General features: G+C 41.0%; 2 protein-coding genes across 2 annotated transcripts; both read right to left on the minus strand.

Moving 5' to 3' along the window:
• Window positions 1-468: 468 nt before the first annotated feature.
• On the minus strand, window positions 469-11247 carry LOC146657653 (gamma-glutamyl hydrolase). The gene is made up of 9 exons (XM_085425904.1): window positions 9355-11247; window positions 9098-9212; window positions 8656-8706; window positions 8482-8566; window positions 7893-8031; window positions 4011-4117; window positions 3535-3628; window positions 3309-3446; window positions 469-911 (listed from the first exon to the last, which is right to left on the minus strand). The coding sequence occupies exons 1-9, from the start codon at window positions 9470-9472 to the stop codon at window positions 793-795; spliced, it is 966 nt and encodes a 321-aa protein (XP_085282030.1). The 5' UTR covers window positions 9473-11247; the 3' UTR covers window positions 469-792.
• Window positions 11248-12000: 753 nt separating this feature from the next.
• nmrk1 (nicotinamide riboside kinase 1) lies at window positions 12001-18220 on the minus strand. Its single transcript, XM_085425905.1, has 8 exons — window positions 18201-18220; window positions 14901-14991; window positions 14772-14820; window positions 13788-13956; window positions 13359-13430; window positions 13125-13231; window positions 12914-12997; window positions 12001-12565 (listed from the first exon to the last, which is right to left on the minus strand). Exons 2-8 carry the CDS (start codon window positions 14988-14990, stop codon window positions 12555-12557), a joined length of 582 nt encoding a protein of 193 aa, XP_085282031.1. The 5' UTR covers window position 14991; window positions 18201-18220; the 3' UTR covers window positions 12001-12554.
• Between the last annotated feature and the right edge of the window lie 1013 nt (window positions 18221-19233).

Here is a 19233-nt window from a genome sequence, read left to right on the forward strand (position 1 = left end):
ACGGGCTGGTGTGTTTCCTGTAGCTCATTAACGTCTGCAGCTTACTGATGCATGTATGTTTTACAGCAAGGGGTCTGGTTCACTGTAGCTCATGAGCCAATCACCAGTGTGGCATAATAACCTGTATATTAAAGCACACACACTCACACACCTCTAAATGTCACGTCTTTAATAGATTCACAGTGCCCCCCAAAGGTACTGGAACAGCAAGGCTAATTAATTTGTTTTTCTGTGCGCTGAAGATGTTTGAGAGCTTTTATTGCCAGTTTTTTGCATTAAACACATCATAAATGTGTTACCTCCTATGCTGAAGAGCAAAGTAGGTAACACATTTATGATTCCCATGTTGGTCATAAGAAATTGATCGCTTAATTATTAAGTAGAACTGGAAGATATTTTTCACTTGGCCTTAAAATTTAAAAAAAAAAAAACGCCACACACATTAAAAAAAATTGTTTATTAAATGACAACCAAGTACAAAAGACGTGGACCTAGTTCTCCTAAAATCTATCCTGATGTTTACTTCAAACACAGTCACACTTCACTATGATAAACGACCACATTAATGTGTTATTTTTGCCATTAAAGTAATAGTTCTGGGTCGGTAATGCCATAATTGCCAGCAAAAATACTTCCTTAGTGAAATACAAATATACTCTGAATCAGCACAAAGGTTTAAACAGCACTTTTGATTATCTGAGATTAAAACCAGCAGACTTTACGAGCGTACTACAGACACTAGAGCATATAAACATTTACATGTGCAGAGATCCATTCAGCTGCAGGAGTAGCTCAGAAGAAGTAGGCCTGCTCATATGCTGTGATGTTTGCGACATAGACAGGTGAGTAGCTGTAAATCAGTGAGGATTCCTCTTCTGCAGGACTGTCAAAGTGATGTAAACTTCTCCTTGCTAAACAAAGCAGAGCAGACATACATGTGGTTAGGTTACGTTAGAATAAAATAGCTTAATGGCGGTCATGTGAAAATCCTGTGAAAAACTAAGTATATGTTTACTTCTTTAATAGCAATTAATCAAACTCACTTGATAAAATAATCGACAGCAAGTAACAATTTTATAGACCCCTTCTATACAAGCAGAAATTTTGACAGTTTGCAAGTTTGGAGCGTTTAGGTGTGTGCCATAGTTTTTCCAGAAGAGGACATCCCAGCAAATTCACTTCAAGTGCAATACTCAGAAATTTAAAGAAACAAAACAAACAAGAGCCAAAACAAGACATCTCATACTCGGGCTTTAGTAACCATGTTAAATGCTACAACGCATGAGAGTATACTGATGGATACAAATATAGCTTGTTTGGAAGGGCTGCCAAGACAAAGCGACATTTTTCCTAAAAAGAACATGGCAGCACAGTTTAGGTTTGCAAAGATGCATCTGAACAAACTGCAAGATTTCTGGAACAAAGTTCTTTGGAAAGCCAAGACCAAAGTAGAGATGTTTGGAGAAAACCAAGAAAATGCAAATGAGCACTAACCCCTCACACCAGCTGCCAAGCACAATGGTGGGGGGTAATTATTTGTGCTCTTTTTCCAGCCACAGGACCTGCATGCCTTGCAGTCACCAAGTTAACCATGAACTTCAAATACTAGTGATGCTCCATCACTGCATCTCACTGGGTGTTAGCTCGCTCTGCGGTAAGTAGTATCACTTCCTGTTCCTGTTACAGCGCACAGTGGGGCCTGTGTAGCCTTTCTACTTAGCCAATTTAATCGAAAGCGTCTAAATTCATAGTGTACTCTTCACGTGCTTTATCCAAAATTGTTGGGACAACGATCCCAAGCACAGCAGCAAACCTGCAACAGAATGGCTAAAAAAAAAAAGAAATCAAAAGGAAAGAATCAAGGTGTTGCAACGGCCCAAATTCCAGACCTCAACCATAGTGAAATCCTGTCACGGGAACCTAAAGGTGCCATGCATAAACTGCAATCTTTAATGAACTGAAGCACTGCTGTAAAGAACAGAGGGCCCAAATTCCTCCACAGTGACGTGACAGACCGATAAAGTCACACAAAAGGATTACTTAAGCTATTGCCACTAAAAGTGGTTCTGCAAGCTACTAGTTTACACAGCACTGCATGGAGTCCTGTGAAGTTGTTTTTTTTTGTTTTTTCACGTCTGCAAGTGAAACTGATCAAAACAGGGCGATAAATATACCCACAGTTCTGAAAGCAGTTCATGAGAAGATAGCACGCTGTTTTATATAAGGTTTGCATCAGTGATGCTGATTAGTTAAGTTGGTTTCACCAGGAAATAGCGGTCACCACAAAGGTCAGAGACATTCATACTAGTGGCCTACTGGAAGTGATTTTGTAGGACTCCAGCAGTGCTCATCCTGTTCCTTGTTTCAAAAAGGAGCAGATACCAGTCCTGGTGATGTGTTAGGACCTTCTATAGCTCTGTCCAACTCCTTTTGGTCATTGTACACGCTGCTGTGTTATCCTGGAGGTGTTGGACTACCTGTGAAACCTATGTAGGGTCCATGTATCACCTTATGCTACCAGTAGTGACATTGACCCTAGCTGAATGCATCTGTTGAGTTCATGTAACACCAATGCAACTGAAAACTGATTAACAACTCCCTCTGCTTCTTATTCGACTAGATTAATATCCCAGTTTAATTGGGTTGATACTATACTCTGATTAAAAAGTGTTCCTTTAATTTTGTTGAGCAGTGTATGTCAGGGTCCTGGGACTGGGCGACCCAGGACCCCTGGGCAGTCATGGACCTGTGCTATTGTTGTGTATTTTGGTGTTGCTTCCCCTTCTCTGTGCGTGGGTGGCTGAGCACTTGTTTATAGGCGGCGTCAGGCCTGGAGGGTGTGGCCCTGCAAGGGGACTGGCCACACCCGAAGCCACACACCTGCTGCTGATCAGGCCTCGTCGGGGGAGCTACTTAAGAGAGTCTTGGAGCTCCCACCGACGCGGGATCATTGCTTGGGACTCCACGTTAGTTACCCAGTTTAGGTTTTGGTCGTGTAGTGTATGCCTGCCATTGTTCAGTGTCCTGACTGCTGCCGCTATTGTTTCCCGCAGGAGGAGCGTGGAAGGCTTAAGGAGCAGCGAGCACCGGGAGTGCAGACACGGGAGCAGAGAGCACTTGGAGGGCACGACACGGGAGTCTGGGGAAAAACACGGGGATTTATTGTTGTTTGATATCACCCTCTGTAAATAAACGCACTGCTTGAACTTTGAGCTCCGCGCCTGGGTCCTCCTTCCCCACATCCCCACAGTCTGCCAGCCAGACCGTGACAGTGTATGTTTTTTGATAATGCATGCTTGTCATGTTACCTTCATTGACAAAAAATTCAGCTAGCAGCGACGAAAACTGCACAGCGTGACGGGAGTGAGGGAAGTTCAGCTTTCTGTACCACTGAAAACGATTCACCTCCGGGTGCCACTGAACTCCGTAGAAAGGATATCTTTTACCTGTCAGAACAAAACAATATATCTCTTGGTACAGTGCTGTTGCATGGAAATCCTTCAGCTTCCCAAATAAAAAAATAAACCTTTTAACCTTCGAAAGTTGACACAAAGTGAGCTCCGTTCTTAGCGATGTTTGTTGACAAGATGGTGAAGAAACTCTGTAGCATCTCATTTTCCTGGAAGTCCTGTGAGAACATTCGTCATATTAGCAGTTATCATTTAAGTGTCTCTATTTGTTATTATTTTAACTCTCCTTCTTGTATGCAATACTCAGAACTGTTTGGATTTATTAGAAGAATTCGCTTTTGGGCTTCATTTCTACTAATGCTTTGTTTAATGTCCGCTCAAATGACGACAACTCTTTTCATGGCAGACAAATTCATTCTGAATGCAGATTAAAAGATATATCTGTAAAGTATATCTGTTAATCCCCTGCTGAAACGAACGCTCCTAACTGTGATCATTGGCTGGGATTTTATTTCTCCAAACAATAACTATTCAAAACCTAACAGAGGAAGTAAAACTTTCTGTTTGGCGACACTGGTCAGAAGAAGGCTCATGCTGTACCTTTATTGTAATTCCATAGTTGTGAAAATTGCCAGTCAGAGGTTCCTGGGTCAAAGCATTGATGAGCTCATCTGGGAAAGTATTGAACATCCGGCTGGACTGCACTTCTGCACGCAACACAAAAGGGTATTTGATTAAGTCCACTTATAAAATTGAACACATTTAACACAAAAGAAGAAAAAAAACATCTGAATAGATATGTCTGAAGGTTCTCAGTCATCCAGGTCATCGTAGTCAAAGGAGCTTACAAAGAAAAGCGTCTGGACTTCTTTAAGTTACTTGAAGACGTTTCACCTCTCATCCGAGAAGCTTCTTCAGTTCTGAGGTCAAATGGTGGAGAGTCCCAGATATAAACCTAGTGGGAGTAACCCCCCACAGAGGGACAAAAGGACCCCCTGATGATCCTCTAATCGCCTGAGCCAAGGTGTGAAACTGGGTGTGGGTCCCAATCAGCCAGAGTTTCGCCTTACATATCACCGCCTTTACCCAGGGGATGCCATACCCTGCATTTACGGACTTCCTAAAATCCACAAGGAAGCTGTCCCACTCAGACCCATAGTCAGTAGCATAAACTCAGCCACTTATAACATTGCTAAACACCTTGCTACCATCCTTGCGCCTCTTGTGGGGAACACCCCACACCACATCAAGAACTCCACCGACTTCACCGACAAGGTCCAGAAACTTACCCTGGATCCAGATGAAACCATGGTGTCCTTTGATGTAGTCTCTCTCTTCACTTGCATACCCACCACGGAGGCCGTGGAGACTGTCAGAAAACGACTACAAGAAGACAGCTCCTTGGAGGACAGGACCAACTTCACACCCGATCAGATTTGCACACTGTTAGACCTCTGCCTCACCACTACATATTTCAAATACAACGAAGGCTTTTACAGACAAAAACATGGCTGTGCCATGGGCTCCCCCGTGTCACCTATTGTAGCCAACCTTTACATGGAGGAAGTGGAAAGGAAGGCTCTTGGCTCTTTCAAAGGAAGAGTACCCAGCCACTGGTACAGATATGTAGACGACACCTGGGTCAAAATCAAGACACAAGAAGTGGAATCCTTCACTGCGCACATTAACGCTGTGGATAAAAACATCAAGTTCACCAGGGAAGACACAAAGGACGACTGTTTGCCTTTCCTGGACTGCGCTGTGCACATTGAAGAGAACGGCAAACTCAACATCGAAGTTTACCGGAAGCCCACACACACGGACCAGTACCTCCTCTTTGACTCCCATCACCCTCTGGAACACAAACTTGGAGTAATTAGGACCCTACACCACCGGGCAGAACATGTTCCCTCTAAGCCTGAAGGAAAAAAGAAGGAACACACACATGTAAAGGAAGCACTCAAAACGTGCGGCTATCCTAAATGGGCGTTCGTAAAGTCAGCAAAGAGGCACAGAAAAGAAGACCAGACACCAGCGAGGGAGGATAAGAAGGACAGACGCAACAACATTGTCATCCCCTATGTAGCCGGTGTATCAGAGAAACTCAGGAGAGTTTTCTCCAAGCACGACATCCCAGTGTATTTCAGACCCAGCAACACGCTCAGACAAAAACTGGTTCACCCGAAAGACAAAACGCCAAAACACAGACTTAACAATGTGGTGTATGCTGTACAGTGCAGCGAGGAATGCCCAGACCTCTACATTGGAGAGACCAAACAGCCACTTCACAAGCGCATGGCACAACACAGAAGAGCCACCTCCACAGGACAAGACTCAGCAGTCCATCTGCATCTTAAGGATAAAGGACACTCTTTCGAGGATGCCAATGTTCACATTTTGGACAGAGAGGATAGATGGTTTGAAAGAGGAGTGAAAGAAGCCATCTATGTCCACTGTGAGCGACCATCTTTGAACAGAGGCGGGGGTTTACGACACCAACTCTCTGCCATCTATAATCCAGTTTTGAGATCCCTTCCCTGACGCCTTAACGCCCACTCACATCCTGGGCCATCTGACCTCAGGAATTCGCATGATAAGGTGGGGCCAGGTTTCACAATGAACGCACCCGAAACTCTGGCTGATTGGGACCCACGCCCAGTTTCACACCTTGGCTCAGGCGATTAGAGGATCATCAGGGGTCCTTTTGTCCCTCTGTGGGGGGTTACTCCCACTAGGTTTATATCTGGGACTCTCCACCATTTGACCTCAGAACTGATGAGAGGTGAAACGTCTTCAAGTAACTTAAAGAAGTCCAGACGCTTTTCTTTGCAAGCTCCTTTGACATCTGAATAGATATATCAGTTTAGGATAAGACAATCTAGGCAATTTAACTGTTCAGAGATCTTCAGAAGTCATCATAGCTGATATGTCTAACCTCACACTCTGAAGAAAGGCAAAAATAGACTTTTGGGGGGAATAAATTTGAATATTTTTTGATGCATCTCAGTTTGATTATTTTATTTGTTCTCTAACTGACAAAGCTTTTGAGAACAATTTAATAATTTAACAATTTAATGCTTCAAGAGATCCATCATCATCATCCCTGTGCCCAAGAACAACAAGCCCTCATGCCTAAATAACTACTGGCCAGTTGCACTGATTCATCCTCCATCCCAAACACCACAGATCCGCTCCAGTTCACCTAATGACTCAACAGATCCACGGAGGACGCCATCGCCCATGTTCTGCACACCATCCTTAGCCACGTGGACAAAAAACAGGGTAACTATGTGAGACTGCTGTTTGCTGATTACAGTTCAGCATTTAACACAATAGTGCCCAGCAGACTGTTCACAAAGCTGAGGGATCTATCTAGGACACAACAGCCGTCTGTGTGCATGGGTGTTGGACTTCCTCACTGGCAGAACTCAGGTGGTGAGGGTGGGTAGGTGCGTCTCCGACAGCATCACCATCAACACAGGAGCGCTACAGGGCTGTGTCCTCTCTCCACTGCTCTACTCCCTCTGCACTTCAGACTGTGTGGCCACCCATGGCTCCAATACAATTATGAAGTTTGCTGACGACACAGTGGTGTTGGGTGCCATCTCCAATAACAATGAGGCGGCCTACATGGATGAAGTGAAGAATCTGGCATCGTGGTGCCGGAACAACCAAGTGGAGCTGAACGTCTGCAAGACCAAGGAGCTGGTGGTGGACTTCAGAAGGAGTAAGCACAGAGACTACAAGCCCATTACCATCAACGGCGCTCCAGTGGAGACGGTATAGTCCTTCAAGTACCTCAGTGTCCACATCTCCTCAGATCTGACATGATCTGCCCACATTCAGGTCCAGTCCTAAAAGGCTAGGCAACGCCTGCACCACCTACGACAACTGAGGAAGTTCAGGGTCTCTCAGGGATCCTCAGGACTTTCTATGCAGGCGCTGTGGAGAGCATCTTCACACAGAACATCACATACTGGTATGGGAACAGCTGTGTCAAGGACAAAAAAGCTCTTCAGAGAGCGTACAGCAGAACGCTGCTGCAGGACTGCTCTCCCCTCCCTTCAGGACATCTATACCAGGAGATGCTGCTCTAGAGCAGCTCAGATACTGAAGGACCCGTTGAAGGTTCCACACCATCCGGGCAAGAACAGAGGCTCAAGAGGGGGTTCTTAGGGTAAGAGTAAAGTTAGGGTCAAAGAATTACAACAGCAACCTCATCCAAAGAGCACATCACATATATGCAGAAAGAGCATTTAAAGTTGGGGCCAAAAATCCCCCAGATTTGTAAATTGCCTCTACTGACACCAATTGTTTTGTTCAGGCACTCTTCTGCAAAAAATTTCTAACCACTGAGAAAAAAAAAAGTTCCAGCTAGCTTGCTTGCATGCATGCATACATACAAAAACACATTCCTCCAGTTAATTCAAAGAGTAAAAAAAATAACACAGATTCACATAAAGACAGCAACCAAGCACGAACCTGTGGTTAAGTTGAGGGGCAATGCTAAGTTCTCAGCTGGGGTTTTTGTCAGGAGATTTTCACCAGCCACCAGCACAGTGAGTAGCTGCATTCCCATGCATGTGCCCCAAATAGGGAAGTAGTCCCCGGCATCATTAGCCTGAAAGTCACAGGAAGTTGGAAATGTAATTTTTCTGCACCAACAGCAGGAAACCAAAACGAAAATTTACGCTAACATACAAAATGTTGCTAATTTTTTTTTCCCTTTTGCAATCAACAGTAGCTTAAATGTCCTGCACATGTAGGGCAAGTGTACGTCATATTAACAAACTAGTCTTGATCTTAAACAATGTTCTCGGTGCAAAGATTAACCTCAAACTATTAATAATTGATTGAAGTTAACGTTAATTTTGTAGAGCAGAATTTCAAAATGCCAAGTGTAAGTGTTCAAATGTTGTTAAAGAAGAAGCTCTTATTTTTCTTTGCTATTAAGCATTGGAAACCTTCAGGACAGGTACAAGATCTTCCCCTAAGAGGAGTTCATTTCTGCACAAACGAGACAGGCTTTGAAGCAGAAAACAATAAACAGAGAATGATGTTCTATACTAACCGCCAGAGCGAGCCTGTAAAAAATCTTCGCCACCCGGGCAAAGTCTGAAGTCTCCAAATCTGCATTTCCCCCAATGAAAATCAACCTGAACCGACATCACATGGCAAATAATGTAATCTATTTAGACACAAATTTCAGTTGCCAACACATTTAAATCAATATACAGCAGCTCACCCGTTTATCTTCATGAAAATGTTCTCATATTCAGATGTAGTCAGAGTTAATCTGTGCAGGGAAACAAAAAACAATGAGCGTTGTACTATTTTCCATTGTTCAGACTACACAATGGTGAGCTCACACAGGGGGGTCAACTTCTTCTTCTTCCACAAAATGTCAGCAACAACGTAAACATTAGGCGAGTTAACATTCACCTAATGTTGAACGCTGATGCAAAGTCACCAAGCTCCAATGACTCAAAATGAGTCTCCTTAAAAAAAAAACTAAAAAAAAAACCCTCTCTCTGTTTTTAATATGCAGATTTAAAGACACTGTTGTTTTGAGTGAGGTTTAATAGGCATAATGAGCTCTAAATACACCCAGTTCTTTCCTTTTCATTGGAGCCAACAGAACAGACTTCTTTAAAAGCTCATCTTTACTCTTAAATGACTCAACCCACCTTATAGGCATCACTCTGCTGCCCCCAGACTCGATGTATTTCACGTAAGAGGAAGGTATGTAAGTCCTCCCAAATGGTTTCATAATTTCATCTGTAACAACCTGAGTTAAAACACCTGTGGAACAAAAATCACAGCAGCTCTGATTGAACAGTCAACAGGGACACAGCTACAGAAGTGATTCGCTCTGCTTTCTAAAGATGTGCATCTCTGTGAGTGAAATACCAAATATAAAGTCCTGATGGTGTATTTTACTCACCTATCACAGATCTGTCATTCACAGCCTCGTTGTTGCGTTTAGTCGGCATAGCTCTGCTGCAGCAGAAGCAGCAGGCAAAAAACAAGCACAGATAGGTCGAAACACCTGTGTTAAACATGTTTTTGGTCACCAGCTTAGTTCAGCAGAGCAGTCTTCTTTTACAAAGCTGTCAGAGCTGTGGATAATGAAAGCAGCCGACTTGTATAAGTCGTGTTAGAATAGGATATAGTCAGTTCAGGGAAGTGAGGAATGCCCAGATTTACATGTGACAACTCCTGTACCGCACATGCCGGTCAAGCAACATGACTGCTGAGGTAAACAAAGGTTTTGCTGACAGCGCGGAGTTTTTGGCAACATTTTTGATCATTGAGTTTATTGGAAATTACGTAGCCTCATTGGTTTGTGCTGAGGTTTATAGTAGAGGACATGTGACCACTATAGCAGCCAGCTGCAGGTTCATGCATGGATAAAAACTGCTGTCAGACAAGTTTCTGTTCCAAAGTTAAAGTTTAAAAAGTTTAAAGGTGTTGCAGGCGTATTTTTCCAATAGTGTTGTTTAAATACAAGTTCCTCATAAGAGACCAAAATAACAATCCCCATGCATGACTGTCGCAACTTTTCTAATGCTTTATGTTAAAGTGGCAAAAACAACTGATTTTGTAACCGATACAGTTGATTCACAGATTGTGTAACACATGTTTTTTGTAACTTCAACCACTGATGAACACACATTCCTACCTTAAATTATGCAGACAGATGGCTTATGGTTTAGGAAGAGGGTAAAAAAAAAAAAAAAAAAAAAAAAAAGCAATTGGTGCTCCAAGGGTTTCTAATACAGCCCGCCCAAATTCTTGCGGGCATAAGGAAACACTGACATGAAGGCTGCTTGTGTAAATGGAAAAATTCAACATTCGGTTTAGGCAAACACACGTTATGCAACAACAAGATGTTATTGTAACCACCGAAGCTTAACATGCATTTAAATGCCATACATAATGTTTATGTAAAATGTCACTTAATGCTTTACTTTCATATGTTAAAGGACTAACCTGAATCACTAGGAAGGATTTGAGTCACCAAAACAACTGTGCACCATTTGAGCACTCCAGCCTTTCCACTCATGGAGGATTGTTTGCATCCCGAGCTTTCTTCCAAATGGGCAAAAGTACAACAACTCCAAAAAAGGCATAGTTTGGTATAAACTGGACTCCGTGAGCAGAGTCAAGCAGATGTTTGCATGTCTTCATTAGAAAACGGAAAAGCAGGTTCTTGTAAGTGACTAGTTGCTTAACTGAGTTAACAGCCATGCTACTGGGAGCTCTGTCAGACAGGAGAGTGACTATTAGTGGAGTACCAGGTAAGTAGGAATGAGTATTGCTGTATTTGTAATTGATTGTAAAAGTCTAACATAAAAAGATGGCATGGGGGAGTTCAAAAGGAGTACTTGGTCAAAAGGACGCAGGCGGAGACCTTGTAAGTCATTCCACTTGCAGGTAGTAAATAAGAAAAACTGCCTGGAGGTGCTCACAGTCCACAGGAGTGTTTGACTTGGAGTTCAAAGGTTTCCTGGCAGCTAGAGGAGGAGCAGAAAATACAGGTTACACAAGGTAAGTGCAGGAAATTACTCAAAACCAAGGAGGCCTGACGGTCACCATGTCAGGACAATCTGAGAACTGTGGCACCCAACAGCCAAGCTCTTGATTACGCCATAGAAAACAGCTGGGGGAACGACAACATGAGCCAGAAGGCTCCACCCAGGGGCGGATCAGAGGGAAGGTGCTAGCCAAGCTATTCCACCTGAGGCTAAGAACAGAGGTTAACAAATAATAAAAAATAAATAAATAGAAGTAAACCATGACAAAATCAGGATGCTATAAAATGTAAATAAAAACTGAAACACCCCCCCCCCCCCCCCCCCAAAAGGTAAACTGAACATCAAGAGATTTTTGTTTCTAAAAAATAAAAGCTTATCAAGTTATCTTACTGTTACTAAATGTAAGGTATATATGTAAGGCAATACTTTCCTCAAAGAAATTGTGAAACATGATATTGTGTTGCTTGGTAGTCATGTCAACGAGTCACCCCTGATGGAAGCAAGCTTGTCAGATTTTGCTCTAGTATCTGTTGTCAGATCTGAAGACTCTTCATATCATTCAAAAGGTCTGAAGGGACGTTGTTGCCTGGAAAATATTTCTCCCTGTTAATGTATCCCATCAACAGATAGTCCAGGTATTCCTCATCAGTGTCATTCCAAATGTCACCATAGACATTTTTTTTCAAGATTTGTCACACCAATGACAACTCTCTTTAGTGACATTGGCATAACCAGATCAAAACATGTTTTGGTGTCACTTATTCTTGTCACAGAAAACCTTGCAATCCCAGGGGTCATTTTGATGACATTTGTAGCAGTTGCCCTGCCATATAAGCCACAAGGTACTGGACTCCAAAAGATGGTACCGCTTTTGAATTTGTGTGTTACAGGAAGAGCAGCTTCAGTCCCCATGACCGCCTCATAAGACCTCATATCATTGTCCTCTTCAGAAACCGGCTCATCCATATTTCTGTTTTGTGTCCTCTGCCTTTAGCAGAGCAAAATCTAAATTTAAATACAATTTTTAAAAGGCCGTTTTATGTTTTTAAAACCTAAAAACAAGTCTGTGCTGACCCCTACACAAGAGGAAGATTAATCTGTCTCCAGTATATTCAGTTCAGTCGTCAGATAACAACGAATTATGATAAATGATACACAGACATCAGATAACGTTTAGTGTTTCTGTTAAGCTGTTTTAATGGATGTACACTTAACAATTTATTCTACAGAACATATTAGAAAAAAACAAACTTTAAAAATTTCCTCACAGGATGCAGGGATCGAGTAAGAAAATGGAGTTAAAACCAAACTTAAGCTTACACATACCGATACGATTATTGGATTAGTAAACTGCAAGTCCTCAAACATCACATTTATATGTCCCACAGTGTTTGTCTTTTCAAAATACTGTACATTTATGGTAAAGACATTTGCTTCAGTCTCCAGGCAGATAACTTCAGATGCTACAGCTCTTTTATTCCAGGATATTCACACAGCTAAATTTGGTCCTTTCAGTCACACATTAGTCTAATTGAGAGTGGTCCTAACATCCATGGGAGCAGTGATCTTCATCTTCAAATGGCAAATAAATAATACGCTGGTCAATTCAGTTTTTCTCTGAAAAGAAAATAGACAAAATGGTACAAACTTAAACTCAAATAATAAATATTTATTTATTATTCAAATTATGAATTGGCACAGTTAGGTCCTCGTGTTTTTGCTGGCTTATACAGAAAGCACTTCATATGATTCTTAATCTTAGAAATGATTTAAAACTAAAATTATTTAACTACAAAAGTCTGGAAAACTTGTTTTTCAGAATAAGGAACAATCATGCATACCTGACACAGATTTTTGTGATCAGATGATTTTCTTATTGTATACATAAAACGTAGTAATCTAGTTTTAAAGTAGATAATATATTTCAAACAAAATAGCAAAACAATATCAAGCAGACAGACTTACCTCTGAGTCTTTGTATTTCCTGACAAAGATCTTTACACACAGCTGCCAGCAGCTCTTCTTTTGGCTTCAAACCATCCAGAAATACTGGGGGGGAAATGCCACATTAAAAAACCCCACATCAGTGTCATTTATTTTATCATTCAGTGATAGTGCAGTTTGTTTTGTTTTGTTTAATAATCATTTGTTCTAATCATCACACATGCATTTTTACCAAATTCTGATGTGTCGCTCTCGATCTCTTCTCGGTTTTTCAGGTACATTGGCCACACGTATCCGTCAAAGTAGCCAGGAGGATCAGGAGGTGTGTACACTCTTAAACTGTTGAAGACAGCAAAGAAGGTAGACACAGTTACTTTCTTTTTTTTGCATTAAGCGATACAACAGAATAAAAGTGCACAAAAAATGTCAAAAACTTCATATAAATACTCGATAATTAAATAAATACCTTCGTCTCCTCTTGCAGGCATCATAAGGTATTTCCATGAAATATTTTTTGTCAAACAGTTCATCCAGAGGCCTGGAAGGGTAAAACATAATAAACCAGTAGAAATCTCCATCAGATAAACACAATTCACAAATTCTTCAGTATAAATTATTATTTCTATTTATATCTGTCAGTTTTTTCTAGAAACAATAACACATTAATCAGTGCTGTATCTTTGCCTAACATTTAACGTAAGGCTCAATAATTGCCCCAAGTGATTTAAAAAAAAGAATTTCATAAAAACTGACATGAACAGCAAATTCCAGTATTATAAACAAAGTATTTAGTTACTTTCCAAAATATAAAGTCCTGTAAATCTTAAGCTTTCATTTGCTAAATTTATAACTGAAACACACATGATGTCCTTTTATTTAATCCTCATTTGTGTACCTGTAGTTGAAAATGAGGAAGCCTTCCACTATGAGCACGAACACCTGGTTATCGACTGATGGTTCTATAAGCTGGGTCTCCAGGCCTTGCTGTCTGAGGAACGACTCGGGATCTCTTCGCCAGGAGTCAACGTCCCTCATCATCATCTGCATGTGCAGAGCCTCGAGGACTTAAATAGACCAGTGAGCATGACTTTCTTTCACATTTTAAATGAAAAAAATTTAATAACTGAATGAATATTACATCCATTGTTTGGATACTTCTCCTTTATTTTCTGCCATTGTGGCTTTTTTATATCTTTCAGACTGTTGATTGACAAAAAGTGATTTTTAAGGTGTCACCTTGAGTTCTGTGAAACATTTTTACCATTTAATTTTAATTTGATTGCAATGAATGGAGAAGAAAATCAGTGATACCCCACATTACAATACATTACAATACCCTGTATTTCTTTTTAAAAATGCTTAGAAATGTTATTGTAGTCAACCAACCACGTTTCTATATTTTACATACATTTTTATGCAATTTTAAAACATGTAAAGGATTTCTTAATGTCCTTACACTATTTTTCACAGTTATTGACCCTAATAGTGGTGCATATTAACATTTTCAGACTTTAAAAACTTCTCCAGTTTGCTAAAACTTGGGAACTCGTGTATTTAAAAAAAATACCACAGGTCATATTTTTAGATGGACAGATGAACTACAAATTCTGTAGTGATCATAAGTCTGGATATCAAAGATGAATGTAGCCATCAAGTCTGAAATGTGAAGCTGAAGGACAAATGCCATAAAACCTGCAACCTTTCTACTGACCAGTAGGGGGCGGTTTTTCTTGCTGCACAAAGAAGTCTAATTGTATAGAGGTCTATGAGAAAAAACAACCTATTTCTAGCTTTTATCACCACAGGTTTTTCCAATAATCTGTCCTAGATAAGTCTTATCTAATATGTTGTAATACGGTGTAAAGCAAATTGTCCTTACTGTCATATTGCTTGAACCCATTGCTGTCCATCGGCACCTCAGAGTCATCCTGAAGAAAGAAGCATATGTGATGCTTGCACCAAGGCTGGAAAAGTAGCAGTATGCCTTGAACACAGCCTCACAGTCTACCTTAAAATATGAATCCTGTGCAATGATGCAGCTGTTGGGTATTTGCTCTTGCAGACTTGAGGCAAGTGTAGTTTTTCCTCCATTGGTCATCCTAAAGGAAAAAGAACATACATTAACTAATGAACATGTACTTTTAACAGTAAATCTACAAAAATAGCCTTGATATTTTTTTTTAATGTTTGCCTCTTTCATTTAACTAAACTCTCTGAAATTACAGTCAATACAGAAATGTTTATCTGTAAAATGTCCTGCTCAGCCAGTGTTTCCTTCCATTATCGAAATTACTGCAACTGACAAAGAGGTTTCTTGCCATCCATATGTTCATGAATAAATAACTGAATACGTTTTTTAATTATTCTGATGCTCCTTTTTGTCTCTCCCTTTGTTTTGTCTCTTAATTTCTTTTCCACTTCCTGTTTTATTTGCCTTTCCTATCTTTTTTTCCACCTGCACCTTGTCATCACATATGACAGTTTTCCTGCCCTCTTTCTAGTTTCACCTTTGTCTAATCAGCCTTGTGTGTATATACACTCACTGGTCACTTTATTAGGTACACCTCCTTAACTGCTTGTGAATATCTAATCGGCCGATCATATGGTAAATGGTAAATGGCCTGTATTTGTATAGCGCTTTACTTAGTCCCTAAGGACCCCAAAGCGCTTTACACTACATTCAGTCATTCACCCATTCACACACACATTCACACACTGGTGATGGCAAGCTACAATGTAGCCACAGCTGGCCTGGGGCGCACTGACAGAGGCACATGGCAGCAACTCATTGCATTTATGCATGTAGACATGATGAAGATGACCTGAAATTAAACCTTGATTGGGGGAAAAAGATGATTTAAGTTTTTTTTAATGTGGCATGGTTGTTGAGCCAGGTTGTTCAAAAACTGCTAATCTACTGGGATTTCTGGGTTTTAGAGCTGCAGAAGACCACAACAGGTGTCACCAACATCGGCTACATCAGCTACAATTCACACAATCTCACCAAAATTGGACAACAGAAGTTTGCAAAAATGTTGCTGGGTCTGATGAGTCTCAATTTCTGTTGCAATATTCAGACGGTACGGTCAGAATTTGGTGAAAACAACATGAACTGTTCAGGCTGGTAGTGGCCACCAGAGTCCCTGGATCTGAATCTAATAGAGTACCTATGTGTCACGGTGAAATGGGAGAGTCACATCATAAATGCTGACAAAACTACAGTAACTGTGCTTCATAGCCTTATTTTAAAGTGTTGTTTATTTGATTCGATATAGGTCAACTCTTGCTTTATTTTATGATTTAAGGTGTAAATGTCCTCATGACATTTTTCATATTTTGGGCCTCTTTTAATTAAATTACCTTTAACCACACAGAAAGAAACAGAAAAGGGCAGAAAGCTTGTAATGTCCTGATGCACGCTCCATGTGACGAAATCCCAGAAATCTGATTCTGTTCCTCTGGACATAACGTAGCGTTTTAGCAAAAGTTAAAATGCTACATCCAGATGAACAGAATCAACTTTCTGGCAGTAACGCTGTAATGTATTTACTGCCAGGTCATGCCAGTGAACAGCATCCCACTCTTTCATTGATAGTTGCTTCACAGGCTTGCCTCAAAGTTCATTTCAAGACCTGCCCACTCCTTTGGCAGCAGGTTTTTGTCCATAGTCATAGTCAAATCATAACAACAGTCGCCTCAAGTCGATTTATATTGTAAGGTAAAGACTCTGCAATAATCAGTGTTGGGTAAGTTACTTTAAATTAGTAAATTACTAGTTACTTCTATAAAAAGTAACTCAGTTATCTCAAGTTACTCGTTACTTTCAAAGTAACTAGTTACTAAGGTAAGTAACTTTGGCTTTACTCAGAATTCTCTTGTTAATGTGTTGCTTCCCTAACTTGGATACCCGGCAAGGATGCCAGTCTTCTAGCTTGCTTACATGTTAGCACTATCCTGCCACAAGTGCAGTGTGCCACCTATCAACAGAAAGGAAAAAATAATGTGCATATTTCCAGGAGAGAAATCCCAGGCCTGGACTATCGTCGACTTCCACCATGATTCTAGCCCTACATCACAGCATCACATGCGCTTTTTACATCCAACAGGAAAACTGCAATCGTGTTGCTTTCGATTGTACTCAGAACTCGGAAATTCTGCCTTCCGAATAGGAAGCTGTAGGTAACACCAGACTGCATACAGGGCTGGACTGAGACAAAAAATTGGCCCTGGGCATTTTGACTAGCCCACCATTATAGGAAAAATCATAAACCCTTTAAATGAAAAAAAAAAAAAAAAAAACGCTGTTGTGACAGTGATGTACACTGTTCTGATGGTATATATGCATCAATCTATCAATCGTTTGTTGTAAGACTCTGATAATTATTAAATAAACGCTAGATATTTTAAATGAGAATAAGAAAGAAAAGTATTTCTTTGTGCCCCCCTCTCCCTGTTAATGCCCTACCTGGCCCCCTGGCAAAAACTTTGCTAGATCCGCCCCTGCACAGTTACCAGCTGTCGGCTACAAAGGATCCTGGTGCTATTTGTCTCTCAGAAACAGTTCATAACTTCCCTTCAACTCATTCATGTCACCTAAAAGGTAAACCTGTTTCTCCATCACCTGTTCAGCTATGATGATTCAGTAAGGACATCTCCTGGTTTCATCTTCACGTTTCCCTCTCACCACATATCCAAACCGATATCATGACCAGCAGCTTTACAGCTATGGCTCCAGCAAACATCAGCTGATACTAGAAAGTAATATTAAATAAATTCTAACAACAGGTGATCAAGCTTAAACGTGCTGCTGTTGTTTAGTGCGACCGCGTTCGCTGGTTTCTGCTTTCGGGCGCAAAGTGAGCGATTAACAAACAAGAGAGAAAAGACGATCAGCTGATCATTGATCAGTTTCATGATTGAAGTAGCAACAGGAGAGGGCGGGGGAGAGAATGAGAGAAGAAGAAGCAGCTGCGCAGCAAAGACACAGAATAACTCCAGCTTTGTGTCTTTTTCATTCTAGCTGAAGTACGGGACAAACTGTGTTCCTGTTCAGCTCAATACAAAACGCGTAATATTTTCTCTGAATACCGGACGATTCCGTTTTTTACTGGACGGTTGGCAACTCTACTAACTAACCTTATGAATAAAATAAAGTTCAGTATCAGTAACATCATAGCACCCACCCAGCTGTAGAAACTCCGTCATGCTAGCTAGCACGCAGTACGAAAAAGTCAGCACAACGAAAATAAACTCCACCTAAACTTGGCTTATATCTGACCCAGATAGACTACAGGTCATAACTTCTTACCTGAAGTTCAGTTCACCTGACACTCGGGCCGGTGGCCACCTCGGGTCTCTTCTCCTGCCTCCCCTTTCCCTTATCCACCTGCTGGCCTCCACCACTTGCTAATGTTACTGAATCTGTGGAAGCTCCGCCATAGCCACCACACAAAGTAACGAATAACGACTCTATCTAAATCCCAGTGACGATTAACGCATTCCTGATCTTGGCATAGAAACTAGTTACCGTGCTCGTTACCACAATAATAACGTAGTTACTGTAACGCGTTACTTAATACCGCATTGCATTAACTACTGGCAATAATAAAGAGGAAAACAATCAGACGAGGAAGCACTTGGAGACAGCGGGAAGGAAAAACTCCCTTTTAACAGGAAGCAACCTCCAGGAGAACCAGGATAAGGAAAGGGCAGCCATGTCCAACTAGCAGTAACTCCCATCACTCCTAGTTGTAATATGCACCAATCAATATATATCATGGTCACAAATATTTAAAAAAACAAATTTAACCCCTTAGTGCCTAGTGTACTATATTTCATACATAAGTTTTTTGTGAGTTTTTGAGACTTCTACATCAACATCATTCTGATTTTCCCCCCTCAAGAAACCTAAATAAATGCCATGGTCCTGGGTTAGTTTCTGGTTGTATATTTGTGACTTCTAGTTCTTAGGCTTTTGTTACTGAGCCTCCTCATGTGTTCCAGGTGTCACATCTCGTCAAATTATGTTCTCATTTCTGTTCTTCCCCAGTTCCAGCATCGAGTCTCTGTCTGTGTCTCATGTTTCCTGTTTTATTTTGATAGTTCCTCATCTTGTGTTAGTGTATTCTGTTTTGCTTCCTCCCGGTCTCTTGGGTGTGATTAGTCCCAGCTGTATTTTCCTCCTGGTCCTCATTCCCTCGTTACTCTTTTGTGTATTTAGTCCTCTGTCTTCCACTGTCTGTCACTGGTTTGTCTTTTCTCCCTCTGTGTTTCCAGGTTCCTTGTTTTCATGTATTGGTTAGCTTTCCCAGTTTAGGTTTTGTTACTTCCCTTCCTGCCTT

The sequence above is a fragment of the Rhamphochromis longiceps genome, linkage group LG12 (genome assembly GCF_057381845.1).
Source record: "Rhamphochromis longiceps isolate RC_006_pf linkage group LG12, R_longiceps_female_GT1.1, whole genome shotgun sequence".
NCBI classification, from domain to species: Eukaryota; Metazoa; Chordata; class Actinopteri; order Cichliformes; family Cichlidae; genus Rhamphochromis; species Rhamphochromis longiceps.